Source organism: Cynoglossus semilaevis, chromosome 16, assembly GCF_000523025.1.
Source record: "Cynoglossus semilaevis isolate Cse_v1.0 chromosome 16, Cse_v1.0, whole genome shotgun sequence".
Taxonomy (NCBI): Eukaryota; Metazoa; Chordata; class Actinopteri; order Pleuronectiformes; family Cynoglossidae; genus Cynoglossus; species Cynoglossus semilaevis.
In genome coordinates this window covers 9,413,041-9,439,571 of record NC_024322.1, presented here as the reverse complement: position 1 = coordinate 9,439,571, position 26,531 = coordinate 9,413,041, and the positions used below count along the sequence as shown (strand labels likewise).

The 26,531-nt window shown below is 39.0% G+C and overlaps 4 protein-coding genes across 5 annotated transcripts in view; 3 read left to right on the top strand and 1 right to left on the bottom strand.

Moving 5' to 3' along the window:
* Window positions 1-2,877: 2,877 nt before the first annotated feature.
* On the bottom strand, window positions 2,878-12,837 carry LOC103392018 (immunoglobulin superfamily member 3). The gene is made up of 10 exons (XM_008328536.3): window positions 12,672-12,837; window positions 11,214-11,588; window positions 10,717-11,133; window positions 9,873-10,280; window positions 9,386-9,757; window positions 8,857-9,228; window positions 8,375-8,767; window positions 7,547-7,951; window positions 6,169-6,561; window positions 2,878-6,080 (listed from the first exon to the last, which is right to left on the bottom strand). Exons 1-10 carry the CDS (start codon window positions 12,739-12,741, stop codon window positions 5,881-5,883), a joined length of 3,405 nt encoding a protein of 1,134 aa, XP_008326758.1. The 5' UTR covers window positions 12,742-12,837; the 3' UTR covers window positions 2,878-5,880.
* Window positions 12,838-15,315: 2,478 nt separating this feature from the next.
* Window positions 15,316-19,782, top strand: klhl6 (kelch-like family member 6). Of its 2 annotated transcripts, none has more exons than XM_017039835.2 (7): window positions 15,316-15,756; window positions 16,060-16,210; window positions 16,797-17,246; window positions 17,372-17,609; window positions 17,853-18,055; window positions 18,397-18,610; window positions 19,181-19,782. In XM_017039835.2, the coding sequence occupies exons 1-7, from the start codon at window positions 15,491-15,493 to the stop codon at window positions 19,474-19,476; spliced, it is 1,818 nt and encodes a 605-aa protein (XP_016895324.1). In that variant the 5' UTR covers window positions 15,316-15,490; the 3' UTR covers window positions 19,477-19,782. The 2 variants fall into 2 exon arrangements, with proteins under 2 accessions (XP_016895324.1, XP_008326752.1); XM_008328530.3 differs by having other exon boundaries at window positions 15,317-15,756; window positions 16,045-16,210.
* A 408-nt stretch (window positions 19,783-20,190) lies between these two features.
* LOC103392011 (SLAM family member 9-like) lies at window positions 20,191-25,749 on the top strand. Its single transcript, XM_008328529.2, has 9 exons — window positions 20,191-20,496; window positions 21,360-21,650; window positions 22,188-22,457; window positions 22,746-22,847; window positions 23,412-23,474; window positions 23,617-23,679; window positions 24,748-24,843; window positions 25,284-25,328; window positions 25,724-25,749. Exons 1-9 carry the CDS (start codon window positions 20,445-20,447, stop codon window positions 25,747-25,749), a joined length of 1,008 nt encoding a protein of 335 aa, XP_008326751.2. The 5' UTR covers window positions 20,191-20,444.
* LOC103392017 (cilia- and flagella-associated protein 251-like) overlaps window positions 25,746-26,531 on the top strand; it is a 2,928-nt gene continuing 2,142 nt past the window's right edge. The window contains exons 1-2 of the mRNA XM_008328535.2: window positions 25,746-25,785; window positions 25,988-26,269. Coding sequence (XP_008326757.1) covers window positions 25,746-25,785; window positions 25,988-26,269 — 322 coding nt within the window. The remainder of the gene's footprint in view (window positions 25,786-25,987; window positions 26,270-26,531) is intronic.

The window sequence follows — 26,531 nt, the reverse complement described above, 5'->3', positions numbered from 1 at the left end:
GTTCCCTTCTGCAGTTTTTTTTCTCTCCAGTTTCCTCATATTTTCCCTCAGTGCCAGGTGACAGCGTGCAGTCTGTGGTGTCACCATCACACAGACATCCACCAGGGGGTGTCAGGCTGACGAGCTTCCTCACCTGCATGTCTGCTGGTACATTTAAAGGCCACTTTTGCCTTTCTGTTCCCTGGCACCTACACACATACAATCACTCTCCACAACTCTGACAACAACAGACCGACTTTCAAAAAGTCAAAAAGGAAAAAAAATCATATATATATATAAATATATATATATAACTCTCTGGATACTGCAATGACAGACTGTGAAGTACTGAGTCACTGGGCCATCTGAGGGCTTTTACACGTCCCTGTCCTTGGGGCCAACAACAGCTCCCTCTAGTGCTGACAGACGCTGCAGACTGATGTTGCAGACAGACGGGAGAGTTGGTGGCATAAAGAGAGAGAGAGAGAGAGATGGGGGAGTAGAAGAAGGGTGGTGGTGGTGGTGGGGTAACCGTGTAACTTGTGGTTTGGGCAGGAGAACAGAAGGCGATTCTGTCAGGGCCGTGTCTTCTTCATGTGAGAACAGGGAATATCAAAGGCAAAAAGGAGCCGCGAGGGAGGAGAGAGGAGTCGAGGGTATAAACAAAGAAAGTCAAAGAGAGCGGCTGAGGGGAGAGGAGTCAAGAAGAGCTTCAGAGGAGACTTTCAGATTTCAGGAGAGGTATTGCACAAAAATTGTGCAGCTGGTACTTGGAGTGTGCCTCTCTCCTCATGTCATCTACCAGCCTGGCCTATTAACTGTTTTCAAAGAATGGCTCGGACCCTTTGAATTCTAGTAATGAATTCTATTTTTTATTTGTAATTTGTGAAACTTTAAGTTGTTTTTGTGTTCATGAAACTTGGATTATTGTGACCATAAAGAGAGAATGCTCCATGTTCTGTTCTGTGCAATTATTTTCAGTGTTTCCATTGTCTGGTTCACTTGAATGACAACAAAGTGTCAATTATGTCTAAAAGATTTTTTTTTTTCAAACTTCTTTCTTTTCTGTGTGGTCTCACCCAGTCTCATCCTTCCTGCCTCGCTTCCTGCCAGCGTCATTATATCCCTTGTGGTTATTGGTCGTGTCAGGTTTTATCATGAAGTCTGTTACAGAGTATTCACCGTGACAGATTAAATACGTTCTTTATTCTGCCATTGAAGTCAGAACGTTAGAATTAAGAAGGTCACGTTTAAACGTCAAAGGCGTAAACGTCAAACAAAGATAACAGCAGTCACGTTTAAACGTCAAAGGCGTAAACAAAGATAACAGCGCTGCAGTATTTAAAGTAGGCAGACGGACAGGACACACAATATAAGGATCCTGTGATCCAGTGTGGCCCCTTCATGGAATCATGTTTTTAATTGTTGGCCTGAATGACGAGTTGGCAGCTAATAAATCTCACACACTTAAACAGCAATAAAAGCTGCTGCTGTTTTAACTCCTGATCCAGTGCAGACAATACTGATTGATGATCTGCTATAACCCGCAGCATTATATGTGGTGTAAGAACTGTGAGAGCCTTACAGTAATGGGTGAGGACTTACTGTAAATATAGTCCATTAGAGCCGGGCATCAATCTGATGTCAGATCAGATCAGGAACAGAACTCAAACATGAGCCGCTGACAGGGATTCAACCCACCTTTAAACAACAACCGTCTGGAACTGTACTGTGCCACTGATAAAGTGGGAATTGATGGTGTGACTTTATTGAAGTATAAGGTAATGTTCAAACTTGATTAAGGCAAAGAGCAGAGTAATGGAACTGCCGGGTGGACGCCTCCGTGCTAGATTGTCCTTTCTGCTTTTAATCCTTGTTGCATAGACACCAGCATCGATTCCCCTCCCAAATGTGATGATTCTTTGTTTGCTCTGACAGGCATTGCCATGGAAACACAAGGGAGTGGAATTACAGTAAAGTTAAAAGAGAGCTGCTCCACCAGACTGTGAGGGTTGGGCATAAATCTTTTTAGCGGTCGACATTTTATTTATTAAATCTCGCAAAATAACCGGGTCAGAAAAACAAGGAGAACAAAAAGGAACAAATTTAGACATATCTAGTCTCCTGAGACCGTAACACGTCCTCTAGGACGCACGGACGACGGCTGAACATGCATTAAAATTCAGAAACAATTAACTTTATGGTATTCTGGTTCGGTATTCCCAGGGGTCAAAAGAATCACTCTCCAAAATTAGCATCCACAGATTTGGAATGCACGTCAGGACAATAATATAATTAAGGCCGTACTGTTGACGCCGAGTGACACAGGGACAGTTTTTTTTCGTATTTTGAAATTTTAAATAGGCCGCCTGTCCCTTGTGGTGAGATTATAGGGCTTCTTTTAACACAGGGATTCCCAAAGTGTGATGCGTGCAAACTTTTGCAGTGCACGAACTGCCACTAGGGGGTGTGCGTACGTGAGCCATGCCTGTTTGGAGGGACTACGCTAACGCTGAATTCATTCATTTCTTTTCTCAGTTTAATGACACAGTAAGTGGATGAAATATTTCACCTCGGCACGTCATTATTTTTTTATGACTAAATTTATTTATTGTAACATGGAATTGGTGCTGCTCAGTTTAGTTGAGACTTTTACTGAAAAGCAGAAGATTTCAATTAAACTGCGCTATTGGTGCAAAACTTGGCATGAAAAGCAGAAGATTTCAATTAAACTGCACTATTGGTGCAAAACTTTGGCACTTTCCGATCAGCTGGCCGTGCCAACTGTGTTCACAACGCCTTAGTGTGAACTGGATATTTATTAAAACCCAAGCTATAGTAAAAAGTATTCTGTAAAAAGTACTTGGTTTGGGTGAATGTGCAAATGAAATCACTTTCCTTGTATCGGTTTGTAAAATTGGTACCGGGACAACCCTGAACATCATCACTGTCATGAAGTTGTTCAGTACCACATAATGACATCATTAGGTACACCTTGTCAGAGTATTTGAGGTTGTACTACTCAAGCTCTTTGTGGCAAAGACTCAGTGTCACAGTGTTCTGTCGTACTGTGAAAACCGTAAAAGCACAGTGTCAGGGTGAAGAACCCACCGATGTGAATACAGTGTCACAGTGTTCTGTTCTGCCTTCATTAAACGTTCAATAGTGATTGACAGCCGCAATTAAATAGCTGTTGCCTTTTGAGGGCTGATATAATTTTAGACCATGAGGTGGTGCTACTGTACCACCATGGGCCTGAGGGAACAACAGCCTGTTTGAATGTTTGACACTCAACTCTCAGTTTTCTGGCATGGCTTAAGAAAATCACTGTCAGTTTTATCGTAAGTTGTACAGGACACGTCTTTCTCTCCGTCAGAGAATTCTGGTGTCAAAACCCATTTACACAAAAGTAAGAGCAAAAATTGCTTTCAATTCTTGCCTCTCACACAGACGGGCTCTTAAACATTGATATGGCTGATGGGGAATAAATGGAGAGGCGGAGGAGAGAGCAAGTGGGAAAAAGAGAGAGAAAAAGTCTTTTACACTTTAGTTTTGATTACTCTCCAGTATCCAATTTTGTTGAGCTGGATTATTCCTTCTCTGAAAGGCAGCCAATGCAGTGAAGCAAGAACCAAAAATGAACACAAACAAAAGAGAGTACAATGCAGCCTTTACAGCATGTTTACAGGCGGTGACACCGGGTGTGTTGTTTTTGGAAGAGTGGATGAAACCGTGTGTAAAGATCAGGATTGGGGTCTTACAGCCTTCCTCCTAGAAATAAAATCAGTGGTTTGGAAATCCCTCTTAAATTTCAATACATCTAGTGACATATGTGATTTTTGTAGGAAAGGATGGATCTGGAGCCTATGGATGTAAAAATGAAGTTTCTTCCGTCTAAAAATATTTATATTCTGAGGAGAAATCATGGGAAATATCTCTGTGCAGGCAAGGATCTACTCTACTTTCTCTACTGCATGTAGAATGCATGCAGGGATGGAAGGTGGAAGTACAGCAGTGTAGGAAATTACTCAGCAGAAAATGTCCCTGAGATTTTGTCATTCATACAGAACAGAAAACACCACCAACAACTACAACAGGAACAACAAGGAGCTGACAAAAAGAGAGTGAAGGACAGAGGTGTATCTTATACCCAGGGCAGCAGGTGAGATGAGTGAGACTGATTAACAGAGAATCACAGGACACAGGTGAGAGTGATGGAACTAATGAACCTGGTAGAGACAGACAGACCTGAGAGTAAGACCTCCTCTCAAGTAAACCTGTGATACTGAAGTCTTGAGTTTCAATAGCCTGAGTCAGAGTCTTAGTCTTAGTGACACAGTATAAAAGACAGACACAGTCCAACCCCAATATGTTTGCCTACAGTATATGTTTGCCCACTGATTTTGGTGCTGCCTAAATGTGTCATCCTTGTCTCTCAGTCCAAATCGATGCCTGACAGGTCTACCTGCAGAAACGTCCTTCTCCTGCGACATCATGGCACGGAGAATCACACAATTGAGATGCAAAGCTCACTATGTGAGACACACCACCCCTGCAAACATTTTGTACAGTATTTGTTCATTTATGCCAGAGTCTTGTCTGTAAGCAGAAAGAGACACAGCTAACTGGGTTAGCGCTGATTTAGCAAATCAGAAATACTCTTTATCAGCTACAACCTCGGAGAAACAGAGCATTAGCCTGATACAGTTTGACTATTTATAGAAATAGGCAAACGTACTGTGTGCAATACTCACCCATGTCACATTGCAAACATCAGACTAAGCACATTGACCTACAAAACTGGTGATATTTAAAGTTCATTTATTTAACCAGAAATAACAATGAGGTTTAACAAACAAACAAACCGAAACAAGTGCATACAAAACACATACTTACCATATATATATATACATATTTATGCACATATATAGCTATATATATATATATATATTTATGCACATATATAGTTATATATGTGTATACATATATGTAAATACTAACCCTATAAACAGATAATACCTCCATAAATAAGATAATAAATCGAGTAAATATTCTTTATTATTATTATTATTATTATTATTATTATTATTAATATTATTATTATTATTATTATTATTACCTGATTCCTCCAAGCCCTGGGACCTAAAAATCTATAGAAAAACAAATCTCAATTCTCAAACCTGGTGTCACGGCTGAGAGAACTGTGTGTAGTATCAGATCTACTTCCTCTGTTGTGCGTCACTGTGTCTGTTTGATGTTCTCACGTCAGCGGTACTGCAGACCACACTGTCTACAGACACTCATCAACCGCAACTTTGCAAAAGTCCACTTCCTACTTTAGCCATTTCTGTCTATCTAACTACAGAATTGTATAGTTCAGCGTGTCACTGACAATGACTAAAGTTCACAGGAAAATAAACTTATCAAGGCTGCTGTTGCAATTCATTGCGCAACAAAAGAAAACAGTAAAAGATCATTTTAAAAGTTGGTTAATCACGAATAATTATGAAGACATTAACCACAATTAATCACCATTAAAGGATTAATTAATGAAGATTAATCGTGTTTAATCCACAGGATCTCTGTAAATGATGAGATTTGGTAAGACGAGCTGATACGCCTTTTTTTTCTTTTCTAATCCTTTCATGTAAAGGGAAGGGGAATAATAATAATATTTTGAGTGATCTTAGTTTTCTGGAGATGGGATTTGTACTGTATGATCTCAGTGATTTGAAAATGTTTGAGGAACACATAACCTACAGATCCGGTGAAACAATAATTACCATGTGAAGTGACAAATGAACAAAAACTACACAGTGAGATGTTTGAAAATATTACTAAACATTGAAATCTGCTGTTCCTCCACTCTTCGCTCTCCCCTCCGCCTCCGTCTTACAAGAATTAGTCGTCTGCACTGGGTTTGGTTTTCAGAGGGTGTTCCTCCGCCCACAGCGACTGGCCTGACTGTTTTCCGCCCGAGGCCTTGGAGTGAAATATCTTTATCACCAGAATCAATATCACCAACAGTGAGCAGATGGCAAACGCTACCAAAATCCCGATCCAGTGGCCTGACTGACACAGGGGCTCAGGGACAGGTTCTTCTACAAGAAAGTAAAACAGATGATACATTTTATCCTTGTATAGGCACCATTTTTTCACATGGTGTTTTACAAACACACTGGACCGTACCTTCTGCCCAAACGGTAACAGTCAGATATCCTGAAGTTTCTACTGCAGTCTTCCTCCACCCATGAGACAGAGACGGAAGCCACTCCTCCACCTCACAGGAATACAGGCCATTATTCTCAGGGACTGGCTTTGTGACTGTGAGGCTGTACTGATTGGGTAGCGGGTGGCCAAATCTCAGCTCATTGCTGTTGCCCATCATGTCGTGTAGCGTGGCATTGGGGTAAGCCACGAATATTGGACGTTTTTTAGTTTCTGTGTCCTTCTGCCAAAACCATGTGACCTTGAACTCTGATTCCCTGCTGGACTGTTGAGTGACGTGACAAGGGATAATGAAGTTCTCAGATCTGGTCACATTTTGCTCCAAGTCGTGTTTAAGAAGAGACAGGTTTGTTTCTGTGACGGAACAAATTAATAAATTCAACAAAAGTTGAAAATGAACAATACCGTCTCACACCAAAGGGGGCAGCCGAGTGCCCTACATCAATTTGTTAAATCATATATTCAATACATTTCTTCAAATTACAGGACCATAATTTAACAATCAGTAACAATGACTACAGTGATAGTAATGTATGATAGTAAGGTCCATTGAGGCTGATAGACTTTTAAAACCAAGGGAAAATAAGAAGAATCTTTACATTCTTCTTATTTTGGGTGTTTTTCCAACATTAAAGCTAAATAAATATGTACGTGTAATTATTTAAGTATACAAAATATCATTCATGTTATTGTCTTGTAAATGGTGAATCTTTGACTAGTCTGTAATTTGAGCCTCTCAACATGTCTGTTCCAAATTGAAATCCATTAACTGCACACAACTGTTGTCTGTCATTTGGATAAAATTGGTGTCAAATGTTCAATTTTAAAGGCAGATCTAAAACATGTGGGTGGCAGAGCTAATGCAGCTCTTTTGTTACTAACCTGTGTTGTAAAGAATGGTTATGAGATTTGTAAGTTAACTCATAGTTAATGTGTCTTTTTCAATGGTGAATTAAGATTTTTTGGGGGGGAGGGTGGGGGTTAGTGGTCTTTGAAATGCCCCGGTTTAGCCTCCGTGCCTCTCTGTTTAAAGCTAAATGTTGGTTTCTTGCTGGCAGTTGCAAAAGCAGAGAATTGAAACCCCACAAACCCACAGCACATGAAACACAACGTGTGCATTGTAATTTTCACACACAGAGGAAGTGAAGGCATGTCTATCACTGTTTTTTTTTTGTTTTTTTTGTCGTCGTCATTTTTCTAACAAAAGGGTGGATTTTAATTTTCCCCACAAAGGGAAAGTGAGGGATTTTTTTTCCTTTTTTTTTTTTTTTTTTTGTCGTCGTCATTTTTCTGTTGAAGAAAAATTATGAAGTGTGTGTTCCACGTACTGTCATCCTACCTGCTACATTTACAGCCACTCTGATGGGACCGGCCGTGTCTGAGGCCTTTTGCTGCCATTGACCTTGGTGATTCATTTGATATTGATCGACCTGACACCAGTAAGACCCGCTGTCCTCCTCATGTGCTCTCTGAATCCTGAGGGTGAAGCTGCTCTGACTGGGTCTGCGGAGGCCGAGGCGCCCCTGGAGGCCAACCAGGTCTTTGTTCTCTGCATACCTCAGAAGCCCAGTGTGATCCAGCTCCACTATCATGGACAGGTCACTGTGTCCAGAGTAGAGCCAAGCGATTTTGTAGAAGAAGGAAGGAGTGAACGAACCTGAGACGACGTCACACTGGAGTTCTACTTCCTGTCCCTCTGTCACGGTCAGCTTCTGCTCTTTTATACGGACTTTAAGATCATTAGCTGGAGGGAAAAGACACGACAAAAAGCTGAGAAAGGATTTACAGACTATATATTTTTAGGGGATGTCACAATTAATGACTGTGTTAATTTCTTAATTAATCAGATCAAAAATGTTTAATGGATTTTAAGACTTTTGCAGAATTACTCGCACTGTCTATCCAATAACTCCACCATCCATACACTTATTATTGCTCTGATCCACATGTGGTTATTTGAGCACACTGCAGGAAAACTTTTTTTGTTGTTTAATCCTGTCAATTGGATCAGTCAAAAAAAATTTGTCATTTTTAGGAAAATTATTTTATCACACAAATAATCATGATTAACGCATAAATCTACTGGTTTAAACATGTTAGTTGTTGGTACAACAACTATTCTCAATGCTGTTGTAACCTTGAGATTTCACAATACTGCAAATCTTACCTGGCTCATTGAGTTTAAGCTTTGTGGCCTGGGACACTGGTGGGAGTTGATACCAGTTACCCCGGGGATCCTGTAGCCACTCCACCACCTCACATACGTAGAAGCCATTGTCTGAGATCTGAGCCTGACGAATGGTCAGTTTAAAACTGGGGCCCTCGGTGCGCCTCATGCTGATCCTTTGTCTGCTGCCCAGCTCGACTTTGGACCCAAATGTCATGAAGGCATCCCGATCTGAACTTACAATGGTCCTATTTTCACTTTGGTGCTGGTGCAGCCAGGTCACAGCGTAGTGGGAGGATGTGGAAGACGCTGACCCCACCGAGCAATTGATTTCTACATCACTGTTGATGTCTTTGGTCACTGTGCGGGAGGACGTGAGGACAAGTTTGCTCACTAGGAGAAAGAGATTGAAGTTAAGTCATTTACTGAGGTAAATGAAAAAAAAATATATCCAAAAATGGCAGTATGAATTCAAATGAGACCTGGGTTCTGCACCATCACAGCCACTGGGTTGGAAGGAGGAAGCTTCTTGTACACATTTTCAAGAAAGGCAGACGCTCTGCACTGGTAGTTTCCAGCCTCCCTGTGACTGGCACTATTGATGAGAAGATAGTAGGCCACCTCGTTCACTTTGTTTTCTACCTTAAGCTGGTAGCCCTGCTGATCTTCAGACCAGCTGATGCTACCATCAGAGTAAATGGTCAGGATGTTATCTACACTGGAAGCATCTCTCTGCAGACTCCAAGTCAGTGTGACAGGCACGTTTGGCCCTCGGACTCGGCACAACAACTCCACATATTCTCCAACAGTCACTCTGGTCTTGCGACTTATCAGGAAAACTTTCACAAATGTCTCTAAAAAGTAAAAGATGAGAAAGAAATAGTGTTTTGTCATTGAACAAAACAGATCAGATATGTTTACCCAGTTACGATCTTAGATGTCGACTTGTTCTGTCACAGATTAGACAGAAATGTGTGTCTTGAATAAAATGGAGGCGCAGTCATGTCTTACCCACTGGAGCCACGAGCACAGTGCTATTCTGTGACTGACTGCTGGTTTTGATGTTGTTCTTCCATTCAGACACAGCACAGTGGTAGACACCCGAGTCAGTGGGTTTGACTTCATCCAGCTCCAGAACAAATGTGTCCGCTGCTGGACGCTGGACACTCACTTTGTGAGTCATGAACTCACTCCCCGTCTCAGCGACTCCCTCCTGATTCACACTGATGATGTTCCTGAACACAGCTGCGGCCGTGGACGTAGGCTGGTACTGCCAGGTGACAGAGAGCCGACCTTTGACCCCCTTCACTTTACAGCCGAGTGTCAGCCTGTCACCTTCTTTGACACTGACTGTCGGTTGCATTTCGACTGAGAAACTGCTTTCTGTCGTGAAACAAGGAGAACACACGGCGTATTAAACACTAACCGAGGCCAAAACCCCAGGGTCACTCCTGTCATGTGTGTGACTTGATCACTGTGGGCTAATCTGCTGACTGACCTGTGGCTGAGATGCTGACCAGCAGGGAGATTTGTGATTTTTGAACATTTCCTTTCCTGAAAGCGCCATCGAGGCCTCTCTCCTCAGGCCATGCCTGACAAATATATTCTCCTTTGTCCTCAGTTCTGACAGGCTGCAATATGAGACGGTAATGTCTGCCCTCAATCCTCGCCGCCCTGAGCTCTCCTTCTTTCTCTCTGCCACTGTATTCAGGCCCAACAGACAGAACGCCTGTAGGTCCGATATGTGCCAGCTCAACACCATCCCGGAACCAGGCTACAGTGAGAAATCTTTCCTCTAGTTTGTGGGAATCTACGTAGCAGGACAGCGACAGTTCTTGCCCCTCCTGCAGAGTCGTCTGCTGTGCTGAGATTCTCACCACGAGGGAAGATGTGTCTCGTATCACCTCTACTCAAAGCAAAGAACAAGCAGAGTGAGAACCATTTTCAGACTTGCACAGACTCACGTCCTTTTAAGCGAACTGTTTAGCTGGAGATGGCTAACAGAGGCTAACATAAACCTTTCGGCTTGATAGAGAAAATCCTTTTCTAAATCTGTAAATCTTATAATTTTCTTTTTTTTTTCCTAATTAAAAAAAATGTTTTATTTATGTTGACTAAATCAGACCAGGTTCAAGTTTGCATTGGAGATCTTGGACTATCAAGCATCTCAAATCTCCCCTTGCTATAGTATCAGTTATTCAGCAATTGTGAATAAAAAAAAAACATTTTAGAGGTAAATAATATTTTTTTAGACTATGTAAAATTATCCACATGTTTTCAAGTTGTTAAACCCCTTGGATTGTGTTCTTTAGTCCAACGATTAAACCAGAGCTACTTCTCACCTCGGGCTTTGACGTCTACTGTGATTTCTGCTGCTTCCTTCTGTGTGATTGTGAACCAGGAGCCATCAGGATCTTGGATCCATTCCTGAGCTTGGCAGTAGAGCCTGCCTTGGTCTGACAGCTCCAGCTGTGCCATTGTTAACCTATACGTGGCCTCTCCAATTTTATCCAACCTTATGTTACCGGCCTGGTACCGCCCTTCAAATCCCTGGCCAGGGCTCAGTGTGAAATCTCTGTTCAGAGAGATTATGGGCTGAGTGTTTTCCTCAGCATCTTTTCGGAGGTACCAGGCAAAGGACAGATGGGTGTGCTGGATGGTGTTGCTTGAAGCCTGGCATGTTAAGGTGAGATCATCCCCCTCAGTGTAGCTCAGGGATGAGGAGACAGGTGAGGAAACACTTAAAGAGTTGTCAATCACTGTAAGGAAAGAGACATTTAACAGAATTGAAGTTACAACGATAAATTGTCCAGGAAGGGACAGTGTCGTAATTCATTACCTTTAACTGTCGTTTTAGCTTCGTAAATCCCATCGTAAACTACTTCGGGATTGATCACGTAACATTCATACTCTCCTTCGTCGTCTTTCTGCAGACGTTTAATCTCAAAGAGCACAGAGTTAGGGGTCACATGTTTCAGAGTGATTTCCCCGTTTGACACACGTTGAGAATACATGGCGTACGCAAAGCCTGCATCTCCAGTACTGATGATGTTGAAAGGGAACGTGGGTTTGGCAGGTTTTGTGATCCGGAATTCAAATTGTTTCTGAGCGTCAGCATTGGAGAAGCCGCTCACAACGCACGAAATGGAGAGCGGAGTGCCCACGATACGATACAGAGGTCCAGCCTGTGTTTCTGTGTGAACTCTGGCTTCTCCTACAGGTGCAGGAAAAAAGAAAAAAGAAACTTTAGCTGTCACTTTCTCAGTGTAATCTATTTATCCCAATAAAAAAACAAAACACCTTCATTATACAGCACAGTGGAATGGAACAAAAATGATTCAGCTATGAACGTCATACCAAGGGGTCTGCTCTTAAGCATATTTTAACATTAGCTAATCTGCTAACTTTTGGCGTTACATTTGGCCTATAGGTTTGTTTTTTTCTCTCTCCCTCTTTCTTTTTAAAAATCACATTTTTACTTTCTTTACAGATATTGCTTAGCTATTTTGATTAATTTTCTGGGCCACCATCTGTTACCACATTTAATAATTTGAAGTCTTGTATATGTATTTGGCTAAATTAAAAGTTTCTTTGATATTTCAGAGGTATATAATACAATGTCATTGGATATGTTACTCATTGGTAGCAGAATACTTAAGTTCCTTAATAAAATTAAGGTATTTAGTATAGGCTGATAACTAGCTGATCACTTAGTTCTTATGGAAAACAACACAGTGCAACCACTGCCTTTCCTGGTTTTAGTTAAAATTGAGTAACTTTTCCACCAGTTAGTTAGAAGCAAGAAGAAACTTTTGATGTGAGGTGAAGCACACAGTGTACTGTAGGTCGCTCATTTTAAGACATAAGGTACCATTTTGTTAAAACAGCATATTGTAACTATTTTTGTAACCATAAGCATTTATAAGCAACACATTAAAGTAGAATTTACCCCAAAATGCATATATATGTACATATATTTATATATATAGAAGAAAAAGAAGAAAGAAAGTAAAGTACTTGTCATTGTGACATTGCACACAACCAAATGTCACCTCTATTTTTGACCCTTCACCAAAGTGAACAGTGGGCAGCTTTAAGCACCTGGGGAGCAGTGTGTGAGGACGGTGCCATGCCCAGAGCACCTCAGCGGTACAGTAAGTTGGCAGCTGGTAGACTCGAACCAGAAACCTTCTGCACCAAAGTCTGCTTCCTTAACCACTACCATATAGTATGTACCATATAGTAAATATACTGACATATATTTGTTTACTTTTTAGGAATTTCATAAACTACTTACCAGTTTGCAAAAGTAAAGCCAAACACACAAGGAAACTTCTGGCCTTAAATGAAGGCAGACGCCAGCTCATCTTGACTGTTCTTCAGCAGTAACACATTAAACCTGCCCTCAGTGTCTCTGTGTGAAGATGTGTGCATCATCACAGCGCAGCCTTATTGTTTTTCATCCTTGCACAAAGAGGAAGTCTGAAATGTGTCTTGCACACTGTAGGCTACAGTTTCAACATGCTGTCACTCTGTAAATCTGTACTGCTATTTCTATTGCACGTGTTGTATACCTCAATATGCACACCTGTGTCTGCAGATGGCTTGGGATAATATGGCAAAGATTATATATAGATATAGGATACGGCACAGACTCACATCTGTGCAATCAAATTGTCCATTTAGGGCTGACATAGTAAGACAATATTATATAATTCAGCAATATCAACAGATTCAATGGCCGAGTGGTTTAGGTGTGGGACTTGGTTCAAACCCTGGTAAAGGAAGTGGACTTGACTCCAGAAGGTTGCAGGTTAGAATCCATTCTCAGCTTGAGATGCCCAGTGCTCATTTAGGTAATAAGTTTAAAGCAGAGGACAAATGTCATTGCGTGTGGTGTTGTGCTGGCATCAATGACAATAATTCTCTCCCATTTTTTAAAACACAGTAAATGCATCAATTTTTTCATTTAAAAAAAAAAAAAAAACTTTTTTTAATTTATTTATGGTATGAACTGGAACCACCTGAAGTCAACAATGAAATAAATGCTAAATGTACATGCATTATATAAATAATTCAAATAAATAAATAAATAATGTAAGGCACAAACCTATTTTTTTATTTTATGGTCTTTATTGTTATTGTAACAAGTGGATACAACAAAACTGAGCCTCTGCTTTTAACCCATCACGTTCCTGCCTCTGTGATATCAGCGGCTTTCAGTGACTCACTAACCTAAACAATTGTTTGGAATTCACGAGTCTAACTTTGCAACGTTGCTAGGAAACAGCCAGGGTCAAACTGTGACCTATTTACCAACGTAGGAAACAGGTAACCACTGTGACTCACATAGATTGTGTAGAAAATTGGGCGGCAGATCAATGAGGCAACAGCGCCCCATGGTGGTAAGTATAAAAACAATCAGTGATTTATCTCCGCTTTTTCTCGGTCTTTAAGATCTTACTCTGAGAGAGCGAGTCCTGGGGAATGTACGTTTCGTACTTGTAAGACATAATATTGTGTAGAATAGAAAGAATTTCTTCGAATATATTCACCCTTTTCTGATGATCAGACAAACTAAATCACGTGTCCTCATCGAGAACTCCTTATATATAAGTCCTTCCTGGTTTCATAGTCAAAAATAATGTCAAACAACTTGAATGAGGTAGAAATTAAATAAAATTTAAAACATTAACAAAAGTAATTCCCTTTGTTGATTTAAACATTATTACATCACGGTATTACATTTTTTTTTATCTTATTTTATCTTACTTTTCAATGAGTTCCCCGACATACACTAACTTTTTTTTTTTTTAAACGGAGTAACAGTTACATGACACCCAGTATTCAAAATGATCAATGTTTCTGGCTCACAAATTCATTTTTTATTAATATTTTTTCCAAGAGGTGACATTCTCTTCCAGGGCCCAGCTAAGCTAAGCTAATGCTGGTCATACACACTTTGCTTTTTCGTTTTGTGGCAGTTACACAACCGTTAAGTGTGTAACATATAATGGGTGGGTCCCTTTCACTCAGGTAAACTTGTCATCACAAAAAGTAATTAGTTAAAAAAACCCACTAAGTTGTGTTTCTGTGTTTGAAAAAGATTTGATCTTTTTGCACTTGTGCTTGTTCCTGTCAGAATGGGCCTCAAAAGTCAGTTCAGCTTGTCACGATAAAGGATGAATCCATGAGAGAGTTTGAAGTAAACAAGACAGTAATGCAACATCATGGATGCCAGCTGCTCCATGTCACCAGAGAGTTTCCATTTTCAAAACTCATCTCGAATCAACAACTTAATTTAAACTTTGATATCACTCATCGTCCATCTGTTGGAGAGCCCCAGGTTTATACAGATTTTAAACAGTATATTCTTGTCAGTTTAAGGGTGACTTTAAGTGTTTTGAAATAAAAGTGATAAAATGTAGAGGTTACAATCAGGGGATAGGCACCAAGGAGAAGGCAAGTCTCAGCGGTAAATAGGCATTTGGCACCACTTTTATTAGTACCAGTTCAACACTGTAAAAACCTGTAATTTGGAGTAATTTAGACTATAATGAAGGACTGATACATTTTTTTTCTGCATCAATCTTAAACACCCTTAAATCAAAGAGAAGAAAATTCAGTAGTTAAAATGAAGGAAAAACCAAAGTTGACATCTTTTACTAAAGCAGCTGTTTTTCATGACTGTCTGTCAAATCATTAAATCATTAGTCATTAAACTGCCAAATTAGAAAAGTGGTGACAGTCCAACAACGGTAGCAGCCTGTAGATAGAAAAACAGGGTGTAAAAGAAAAAAGAAAGTAAGAAAGCAGTTGAAAAAAAGCCGGCCTATGTGTGATAGGTTTGGAGTGCAGGGACTTCTGGGTAATTTTGGGGAACTTCAAAATAGACATGAAGGGGAAGTTTTTAAACGCAAGCTCTGCTTCGTACGCATGGTTCTCACAGAACAGGAATAGGAAGTATGAAGAGGACAGGAAAAAACAAATCCACATTTCAGCTCAACAATTTGCAAACTGAAACCACGGGGGATTATGCTCTTTTCTCACACCGTTGCAGGTGCAACTCATGACAACACACTGACTGTTTTTCTGGAGGAAGACAGTATCTGAAGAATGTCAAAAAAGATGAGTGACTCGCTGGAGAGCACAACCCATTTTTTGCCTTTTCCCGGAGACAATATCAAGCCAGAAGAGGATAAAGAAGACTTGACTGAAGAGGATGAGAAATGCTGGAAAGATGGAGGATTACCTGTTGAGCTGCAGAGAGGGTTGGAGAGTCTGAGAGTGAACCAAGATCTGACTGACATAACACTTAATGTAGAAGGACACGACTTCCCCTGCCATCGAGCCATACTTGCTGCTGCCAGTCACTACTTCAGGTAAAAACAATACTTCACTGTGGTTTGTTATTGTAATAGGATGGATTTCTATGTTTATTACATTACATTACAGTACATTTAGCAGATGCTTTTATCCAAAGCAACTTATAATGTGAGTCAGCCAATCAGCCATCAAGTCATCCAGACTTTTTATAAATAATAATGAATAATAAATAGAAAAAGTGCAGTTATAGTCATGGTAGGTCATAGAGTGAGAAGTATAGAAAAGAAGAAAATAATTATTAAATATCATTTAATGCAACGTATAATGTGTAATGTACTGTACAGGGCCATGTTTTGCAGTGGTCTAAAGGAGAGTTATGAGGAACACGTCCAAATTAAAGGGGTGGACAGAGAGACCATGAGCTTTCTTTTGGAGTATACCTACACCAGCAGAATCCATCTGACACATGCAAATGTCCAGAGGATATTAGACGGTGCCTGTCATTTTCAGGTAAATTTCACACAATTTCACACACACATATATGTGTGTATATATATATATATATATATTTAACCAGACATCAAATCCAGGTGGGTTCCAAATTAGATGATTACAAAATGATCATGATCATGTTTCTCCTCCAAACTATTGGGAAAGTAAATATCACCATATTCAATTATGTCATTTAACATCCAGAGCAACAGGAAATGTTGTTAAATCACAGATTAACTTTTGCTGCAGCTGCACTGCAGTTACACTGGGCCTGGGTTTCACACCACTCATTGACGTTTCCTCTGTTCAGTTAAACAAACAACTTGGTGACTCAGAAATGTGAGGCACTGAGAGAGAAGTGAAAGTTGCCAGTTGTTTACACTTAGGCACTGTTTTGAGCATAACACCCTTAATTTAACTTCACAGCTGTCATACAAAACAAGTCAGGCATGAGGTGGTGGGAGAGGAAAAAATTGAATATGCAATATGTAGATTTAGATGTATAAAGCGCATTAGTTAAAATTACATCATGTCAATTCAATTTTTTTATTATTTTCACCTTAATATACTACTTTATTTAAAAAATAATTTCCCTTCCTCTCAGTTTCTGCGTGTTGTGGACGCATGCATCGCATTTCTGGGAAAATCTCTGGACCTAGATAACTGTATTGGGATCCTGAATCTAGCTGAAAGTCACGCCTTGTCACCTCTGAAGACCCTAGCCGAAGACTACATCACTTCTAACTTCAACCAAGTGGTCCAGCTACAAGACTTCCTGGAGCTGCCAGCAGGCTCCATGGAGATTGTCCTGCAGAGGGACAACCTTGATATGAAGAGTGAGGAGAGTGTTTTTGAAGCACTAATGCTCTGGGTGAGAGCCCGTCAGGATGAACGCTATCCTCTACTGCCCAAGTTACTTGCACATGTGAGGCTGCCATTACTGGATCCAGCCTACTTTGTTGAAAAAGTGGAGTCAGACGAATTGATAAGACACTGCAGTCAGGTCTTTCCGTTGATGCAAGAGGTCCGCAGCTATCACCTTTCAGGCAGGGAGGTGAGTGACTACACAGGGGAAGTCTCAGAATAATGTCATCAGTAAACATTTTCAATATGAATGAATGTTGTTTTTTGTATCAAACTGTATTAAAAAAAGTACATTTTCACAATATATTTTTGTAGGTTGTCTCTGAACGAACCAAGCCCCGTCTGCTGCACTTTCTGTCAGAGGTCTTCCTTATAATTGGAGGCTGCACCAAAGATGAGCGCTTCATTTCCACCGTCACCTGTTTGGATCCCCTTAGACGCAGCAGGCTTGAGGTTGCCAGGCTTCCATTCACAGAGATGGAGAATGAGTCCCAAAACAGAAAATGGGTGGAGTTCGCCTGCATTACTTATCGCAATGAGCTCTACATATCGGGTGAAAAATACAGTTTCACACATCTAACCATTTTTAATTATCACTATTCTGAAACTGAATTCTCAGTTGTGGTTAATTTTAACCCAAAGGGCAACACATGCACTGAGAAAGTTGAGATTTACAATTATAAATAATCTACCTGCTTCTGTACATATACTGTACCTTCAACAAGGGATGATAGATTAAATCAGAGTATGTCATGTAAGTAAATGTATCAATTACTAATTAATTCTCTTGTTGTAGGTGGCAAAGATACACAACAGGATGTTTGGAAATACAATGGCGCTCTGGACAAGTGGATCCAAATTGAGCACCTTTTAACCCCACGATGGAGGCACAAAATGGTTGTTCATGGGGGAAGGGTGTACGCACTGGGCGGGTTCGATGGAACTCAAAGACTTGCAAGTGTAGAAGCCTATGACCCGTTTCACAATCGCTGGACACAGGTATGAACACAAGAGCAATATTTGATAACCTGATGTAACAGGTTTTAAATTTCATTTAGAATAGAATAGAATAGTCTTTATTGTCATTATGTTTGGTTAGAACATAACGAAAGTTTATTCCCAGGTTGCATTTTAGTGTGTTATAGAGGTTTTCTTATATTTTTTATATATATATATTTATACAGGAGTTCCATAACATATTTATACTGTATATTCATAATGTTATATAATATATTTGCATGTATATTTTGTATTTTGTTACAATTTTTTCTTCCTACTTCTTCTGTAGAGCGTCTACTCCTTTACGAATTCTCACACTTAACTCTCCGTACCTGTCACAGGTGACACCTCTCAGAGAAGGTGTCAGCTCGTTCGCTGCTGCAACTTTTGACAGATGGATCTATGTGATTGGCGGCGGGCCCAATGGAAGGATGGCAAGTGATTTGGTTCAGTGCTGGGAACCTGGGACAGACAGCTGGGAACTGCGGGCCTCCATTCCTATTGAAACCAAATGTACTTGTGCTGTTACATTCAAGAACTCCATCTATATAGTTGGTGAGTATGAGATTAAATTATTAGGTTAATGTTTAACGCCTAGTGTAGCATTGCTGTATGAGGTCACTGGTAGTGTGATAGTGGTATTATGTGGCGTTAAAGCAAACTAATCTATTGGCTTAAACCAGACTTTTAAAACATGTTAACATATCTCTATGACATTGTACGAAACCAAATATAATGTTTAAAAATATAAGTGTTGCTAGTTTGGAGCTCTAAGCTAAAGATTGGTCAGTTGTTAGCAGACAGGAAATAAAAAAAGAAACATAATAGGACAATCATTATGATACATATAATTATTATTATAGTCTTATTACTTACTATACTCTAGCAACATGTATCTAAATAAATATGTAACAGGGACACAAGTACAGTTAAATGGTCCAGTAAAGCTGTGAGCTGATATAGCTAGCATAGGATGTGTGAACTAGGCTAAATCAATAGCATTTGTTTGATTTCACAACAAAGTGCTTCTGCTTGTTGGGTTTAAAGTGGAACTTTATATTTGTTTAGAAATGTAGTCTACTTATTAATCACAGTATTAAACCTCTGGCTGTTTTGTGTTTTAAGGTGGTGCAATGCATGCCATGTACCGCTACTCCCCTCTTTCCGACTCTTGGACGCTCGTGACTCGTCTAGGTGAGAGGGCAAGCTGTGCCATCGCTGCCTGTAACAACAAACTGTTCATCACCGGAGGCCGAGACAACAACAACCAAGTGATCTCTACAGTGATGTGCTGGGATGTTGAGCGAGAGCAGCTGACGGAGGAGTGTGTTTTACCTATGGGGGTGTCACACCATGGCAGTGTGACACTGATGAAATCTTACACACACATACAAAAAATAACACCTGAGGAGAGTCAGTGACAGATGTCTGATGACATAAGGAGAAACTCTTAATGTAAATAAACATTAGAATAATTAGAATAAAGAATGATGATACTGTGTTTAAAAGATGCATTCATTTAAAAATATTTCTTCTTTTGGCTGGAATCATATCCCACCCACTTTGAGTTACAGTAGCAGCTCTAATTTTTTGTGTTGTATTACTGCCACCTACTGGTCCTATTTTCCACAGGTTATGCCCAGAACCTTTCAAATATTTATATTTAATATTTTTTTGAAGTAAGGAAAGGTAAACAATTTCATAACAAATAAATACGACTACTCAAATAAGATCGTATGGTTTATTTGAGCAAAATTCTAAATTTTCCATATTTACGTAATTGTTAAACATTTAAAATATACATTATATCGTTCCAGGGAGAAGGGGTTTCATAAAAATTACCATAATAATATGCCATCAGAATATTCAAAAAATTGAAATGAAAAATGAAACTCGGAGCTTGACTCATACTACGTGCAGTGATCCTCCCAACAAGCCTCTGTAGCACTTCCGTGGTATTTTCAAATTAAAACAATTAAATAATATTAGAAAAGAAATTCAAATTAAAAGTGCCCCAATGGCTATGTGGTTTAATATTCGTCTTTCTTTACGCAATATCTGCATATTTAGAAGCCACGTGAGTCGGTTATATGTGCGTTGTAGTGTGGAAGAAATATGTCCGGAAAATTATTTATGTTGATGGAAAAGAGACCGGAAGCTGGAGTGCTACACCGGCGGTACAATGAAGTAATCTGTGCAGGTGGCACCTGCGGTTTACCTGCGCAGTTCCTGCGAAAATCCTTTCTTTGAAGTTATTTACATATATTTAACCCAAACTTCCACGAGGATCCTACTTGGTATTTATACAATGACAACTCACATCGCCCGGAAAAGTTACAGTAAGAGTTGCATGACGTTTACATACCTGTAAGATTTGAGGTATTTTGAAATGGCTCGTTACTTCCTGACCTGCTGGTGTGTCCTTACCTGCAGCCTACAAGGTAATGTTTTAAAAACTTATAAATATATTTATAACTTATAAATATAAATGTTTTATTACTTGGGGGTTTAATTGTATGTATATGGAAGGGATAACGAAAGTTAGACTAGACTTATTACAGCAGACTTGCAGGTTAATTATTTACATCTTGGTGTACAAAGTTCACCCCCGACCTGAATTATTCTTACACCAACTAATAAGTTTTTAAACAAAAAAAAAAATCCTTCATTCTTCTTAATTTAGAAAATATAAGTTGTTACAACTCTTTGGTGTTGCTGTGAAGATACAGAATGTGAAATGTGTTTGAGGTCTGAGTCTTATCCCACCTTTTCTTATAGTAGAGTGCTGTTCTTCAGCTATAATAGAAATACTTTTACTCTGTGTAAAACTTTGATGTGAAGTGAAGTTGTCTCGGCTGTCGTCACGACACCTGAGTGCTGTATGTTCAGGTGGTCTGTAAAAGACGGGGGATTTCAGCTCCTGTCTGTGTCAGAGTGGTTTCTGGTGTTGGACGTGAATGGTGTCCTTCATCTGTCTCTGCTGACCCCTGGCCAGTAATTTAAGCCACTCTCACAGTGCTGTGACTGTTTTATTGATAGTAGGTGCCGTGGGCCACAGGCAACGCAGTACGGTGGATTTTTTCTCTCTCATGCAGTTACAGACAATAATTCAACATAGTGTTCTCTTTTTAAAAAATAAAAAAATAACACGTGAAATATCACACTTCAACACACTAAAAGTACATAAAAAAGTACTTAAATTAAAAAAACTGAATCTGCTCAATTGACATTTAAGAAAAAAGTATATTTTGAAATATACTACATTTCTTATTTTCCCTTTCCATATTGCCCCCTGTGTTGACAGTTTTTGGACAGACACCATCATATTTCCTCATCGGGCAGACGTTTCACCTGAAGCCAATAATGTCGGAACAACCTGATAAGATTCTGTGGAAACACAATGGCAAAAAACTGGTGGAGTTCAACGGCAAGGAGGAGCATGTGTACGGCCAACATCAACACAGAGCCACTCTGGACTGGATCACTGCAGAACTCAATATCACACACGTCCGATATGAAGACACTGGGGTGTATGAATTGGATGCCAGCAACAGCAACATGGTGTATCAGTTCTTTTATAGATTACAAGTCATAGGTAAAAATCTATATTTAATTATGTTTTTGAGTCCTGTAGCTTAGAGTTCATGTAGTTACTATGGTGACATTGAGTTCAGTTGGATCTACAGACAATGATGCAGTCCTCCAGTTCATCAGCTTATGGCTTTGATTAGGAGAAGGTAATGGAATCTGACATTTCCACATGCTAACCATTGAGCCAGGCAGCGTATTTCAAGCCTTAGTTTTATGTGAAGCAGCATAGAATAGAACTATTTAACTTTATTGTCATTGCAAAACGCAGAATTAGCGTGTAATGAAATTAGGCTAGAAGTACTGCACTGCAGTACAGATGGCTAGAGTATAAACAAGACAGAAGCCAGAGTAGTCAAGCTCATGTAACTAACTGAAATGACTAAAAGATCTTAAGTGTTTTAATGACTTTGGTCAGTAACTCAAAGACTATAATTTTGTTCTTTTTGTTTTATGTTAGAGTTCAGAAATTAATTTTACTGGTTATTTGGCAACATAGTTTTTGTTTTGATTTGTAGTTAAATATTTTTATACTGTACTCTAGGTAAGGTTTCCAAACCCACCATAACCTGCACTGTAAGAAAAGGCGACTCTGATGAAAGTGGACCCGAGGCCACGCTGACCTGCTCTGCAGAGTCCACACGCTCGGAGTCCTTAGTGAAGTATGAGTGGCAGTCGGGTGGAAATGTGGTACCGGGCCAAAAATTAACAATCCCACTGGGAGATGAACATGACAATCAGATACACACTTGCCGGGTGAATAACCCTCTGAGTAATGAGGTGGAAACTTTTACTGCCAGGAGCTGCTACTCTGGTAAGACGTCATTCTAAAAATCAGATTCTCTATAATTTAATTTCTGATTATATATTTAATCGCTGTTGCCAAAAGAAGTCCATTGATTTAACCGTAGCTTCAAGTGTGCAAAATTGATTCATGCTTAGAATCTATCCATCGAGTGTTTTTCATTTTTAACAATTTATTTAAGCAATCCCCGCCCACGTACAATGCCAACGATGACAGAAAAAGGTTTTCTACTTCCTGTTAGTATTGTTCTACAGTTTAACCATGTCCTGTTTTAACTTTTTTTTTCTGTTTCTGTAGATGGAGGTTTATCTGTAGGGCTGGTTGTCGGCATTGTGGTCGTCGTCCTTATTATTCTGTCAGTCGTTTTGGGCATACTCTTCTGCAAGAGGGCAAGAAAGGGTAAAATAAAAATCTAGATTGTTTTTCTGACTTTATGTGGGGTTTGTGATTGACTAAACACAGTGACAAAAACGTATAAGAGCTTATATGAGTCAAAGGATCAAACAGACCTTCAGGTTTGTATTAGAGCTATTCATGTGAGGACGATCAAAGTTGACACATTCAAAAAAACATTTTTTAATTAATCAGATTAAACTGACATGTTTTGGTTGAGGCTTGCACTTCCATATTTTTCATGACATTATAAATACTATTAATTCCATTATTTGGATTAGACACAAATAATAATAAAAAAAGTTGTAAAAGACATACATTTGCCAGCTGATATTTGACTTTCTCTTCCAGAATCATACACAAAAACATTTTTTGTCATATTTAAAACTGTAACTTCATTAATAATGATAACTTGATTAATTATGAATAATTAGATCACCATATATCATGATTGTTTGTGATTAATATACATCTCCCCTATAATTAATCAATTAAAACTTTTTTGATGCCCATAACTCTTGTATATTTAACATGCTAAAAAAATAAGCCCCTTTGTCTTTTTCACTCAAGGTTGTTTTGCAAAAACAAGCAAAGGTGATGTGGAGAAACAGACTCCGAGAGGCAAAGAACAAGGTCAAACATTTTATGAATTATTTAGCTGTCAATTATTGAACCTTTCAATTTGTATCTTAATCTGACTTCATTAAATAATTTACGGTTAATGTGTATTGGCATTCAGCTTTTTGACAACGTTAAATATTTTCTTAATTCACAGATAAGAAGAAGAAAATATTTCACGAAGAGAATTTGAAGCTCCTGACAGTTGGGGACAGTGGGGGTAAAGACTGCTTTAACTTCTTCTCTGGTTTCTGGGTTTTTATGACCTTTTCAAAGCTGTGAGCAGGTTTATCACAGACTTTTACTGCTGCTGTTATGTCTTTATACTGAGACTATTGTAAAACCTGGTCCAGATTACAGACTCTACACAGAGCCATTATTTACGATAAGCCTAAAATAGGGTGTACAACAGTATATATTGTTTCTTTGTCTGTTACGTCTTTTATTACTTTTGTTTTTATTGTGTTTTTCTACTGCAGTTCAGTGTCCATTTGTCCTCATGTGTAGTTTATTTATACATAAGCATTTTAATTAAACACCTGACAATGTCTTAGCGGTGATTGCACTAATGTCTCTACTCAGTTTAATAACTAGGGGTCTCAGACGCAAATAAGCTGGGGACCACTGTTACCACTGCCATCTCACTGAAGGGCCAAAAATGCAGAGGGGTGTGAGATTATGTTCTATTGACATCTAGTTATGGGCAGCATAAATTATGTGGGTGGAAGTTTACTGAAAAGCAAGAGACAGTGTTTTCAATTAAAACACTATAAAAGCTGCGCTCACTATTTCCTCAGCTGGCTGTGTTAACTATGCACGAAATTGGAAAAAGTTGTATTGAGAAATCCCTAATTCAAATATAAGCCATTCTCTGTAGATATTGCTTGTAAGGTGCAGTATTAATACTGTACAGTGTTGGAAATACATTTTACTTCTGTTGGATTTTTGCAGTTCGTGTCAAACAACTTTTTCTTTAGTTCCGACGCCGGCCTAATCACAGCAGTGCCGTCTGAACTGATTCCAGTGACCCAAAAATGCTCTACTCAAATCTGTCCTTTTACTAAGTGATTAAAACATTCTCACCGGAAAAAAAAAAAAATACAGCCTTGTCAGACTTTTTCACCAAATTATCAAATTTAAATCTTTTGGACAAATGAACAAATTTGTGTGAGAGAAACAACTGTGAATGAATAATCACTGTGAGAAATGAATGAATGAATGACTTGTTCAAATTATAGCTATTATTAAACAAATTGAACTGCTGTTCAACTGCTGTTTTTATATTTAGGCAAGAAACCTAAATGGCCTCCTTCACCACTGGGACAGTTTTACAGTCCCGATCTGCCAAATGTGACTAGCGGAGAGAAAAGTCACACTGAAGAAGGTCAGTCCAGTCAAATTTCTGGAATTGCCTTAAAGTCTTGTCAACCTCAATCTGATGAGGTTTTTCCAGCGCACACCTGTCTAAAAGACAATTATGGATAACAATGGTGACCATGTATATACTCTGTAGAAGGTGTAAAATTATAAAGTTGGAACTGGTACATAATGTTAATGTCATCTATACAATCCTCAGTCCTTTCAAGACAGGACCAACACATGCCGAGCGTTGAGATTGTAATTTAAGATTCGTGTTCAAGATTTTAATCTGATTACATTTTCAATTAAATTCATGTGATTAATGTATTTATTTTGACAGCTATAATATATCTTATTATAATATAACAGACCATGACAAAGACAGCTTGTTTTATCCTTGGTGAGTTACAGTATTAGTACTGTAAGGTGCTGGAAATACATTTTACTTGTGTTGGTTTTTTGCAGGTCATGTCAAACGACGTGTTTCAGAGATTGAAAAACAATCCACAGGTGATTTTTCTTTAGTTTCGACGCCGGCCTAATCACAGCAGTGCTGTCAGAACTGATTCCAGTGACCCAAAAATGCTCTGTTCAAATCTGTCCTTTTACTAAGTGATTACAACATTCCCACCAGTCAGGGATTTATTTAAGGATTTAAAATAAATAAATAAAAAATCACAGCCTCGTCAGACTTTTTCACCAAATTATCATATTGAAATGAACAAATTTGTGTGAGAGAAACAACTGTGAATGAATAATCACTGTGAGAAATCCAAAGGTTGATTTAAAATGTGAATGACTTGTTCAAATTATAATTATTATTAAACAAATTGAACTGCTGTTCAACAGTGATCGACACTGAACACTGTGACTTCCATCTTCTCTGACTTTATTTTTATATTTAGGCAAGAAACCTGAATGGTTGAAATGAGAAAAGACACAGAGACATCATCACCTAAACAAACAGGTCCGAGTCAAAAGGAATTAAAAAAGATGCCACTGATCACTTTGATTCCTTAACCATTCTGTTATTGATTCTCACAGTGTTACAAAACAAATACAGTGCACAAATTATGTACAATAACAAGATAAAAGAAAAAATTGTTTTTAAGTGAAATGTTCGTATTTGGCAGATAACAATGCTTGTCTTTTTTTTGTGTGTGTGTCAGATCCAGAAGAGCACGAAAATGAAAATTCTGTGACGAAGGCTCCACCTGTTGAGAGCATTTCTCCTGCTGCTGAGAGAACATCCACCCAGAACTCCTCAAACAAAGAAAGTGAGGAAGACACCAGCACAGATCAGAAGAGTGGAAGGGAAAATGTGAAAGAGTCTGGTGGGTTGGAGGAAATCCCTGATCCAGAGTCCAGTACAAATGAAGCGCTGCCCACAGACACTGAGTGCAGAAGTCCACCCATGGCCTCAGGAAATAAGGATGCTGAAGTGAAGAAAGGTACAAACACAGATAAGAGAACAACTGTTCAGTGTGACAAAAGTTTCACTCTGGATTGTTCAGAATGTTACTAAAACTAGAATGTTTTAGTTTTAGATAATGAAAACAAGACCAGACCATTTAAGGAATCTTTTTAAAGGTTTTTCCAGCACACACCTGTCTAAAAAACAATTATGGATAACAATGGTGACCATGTATATACTCTGTAGAAGGTGTAAAATTATAAAGTTGGAACTGGTACATAATGTTAATGTCATCTATA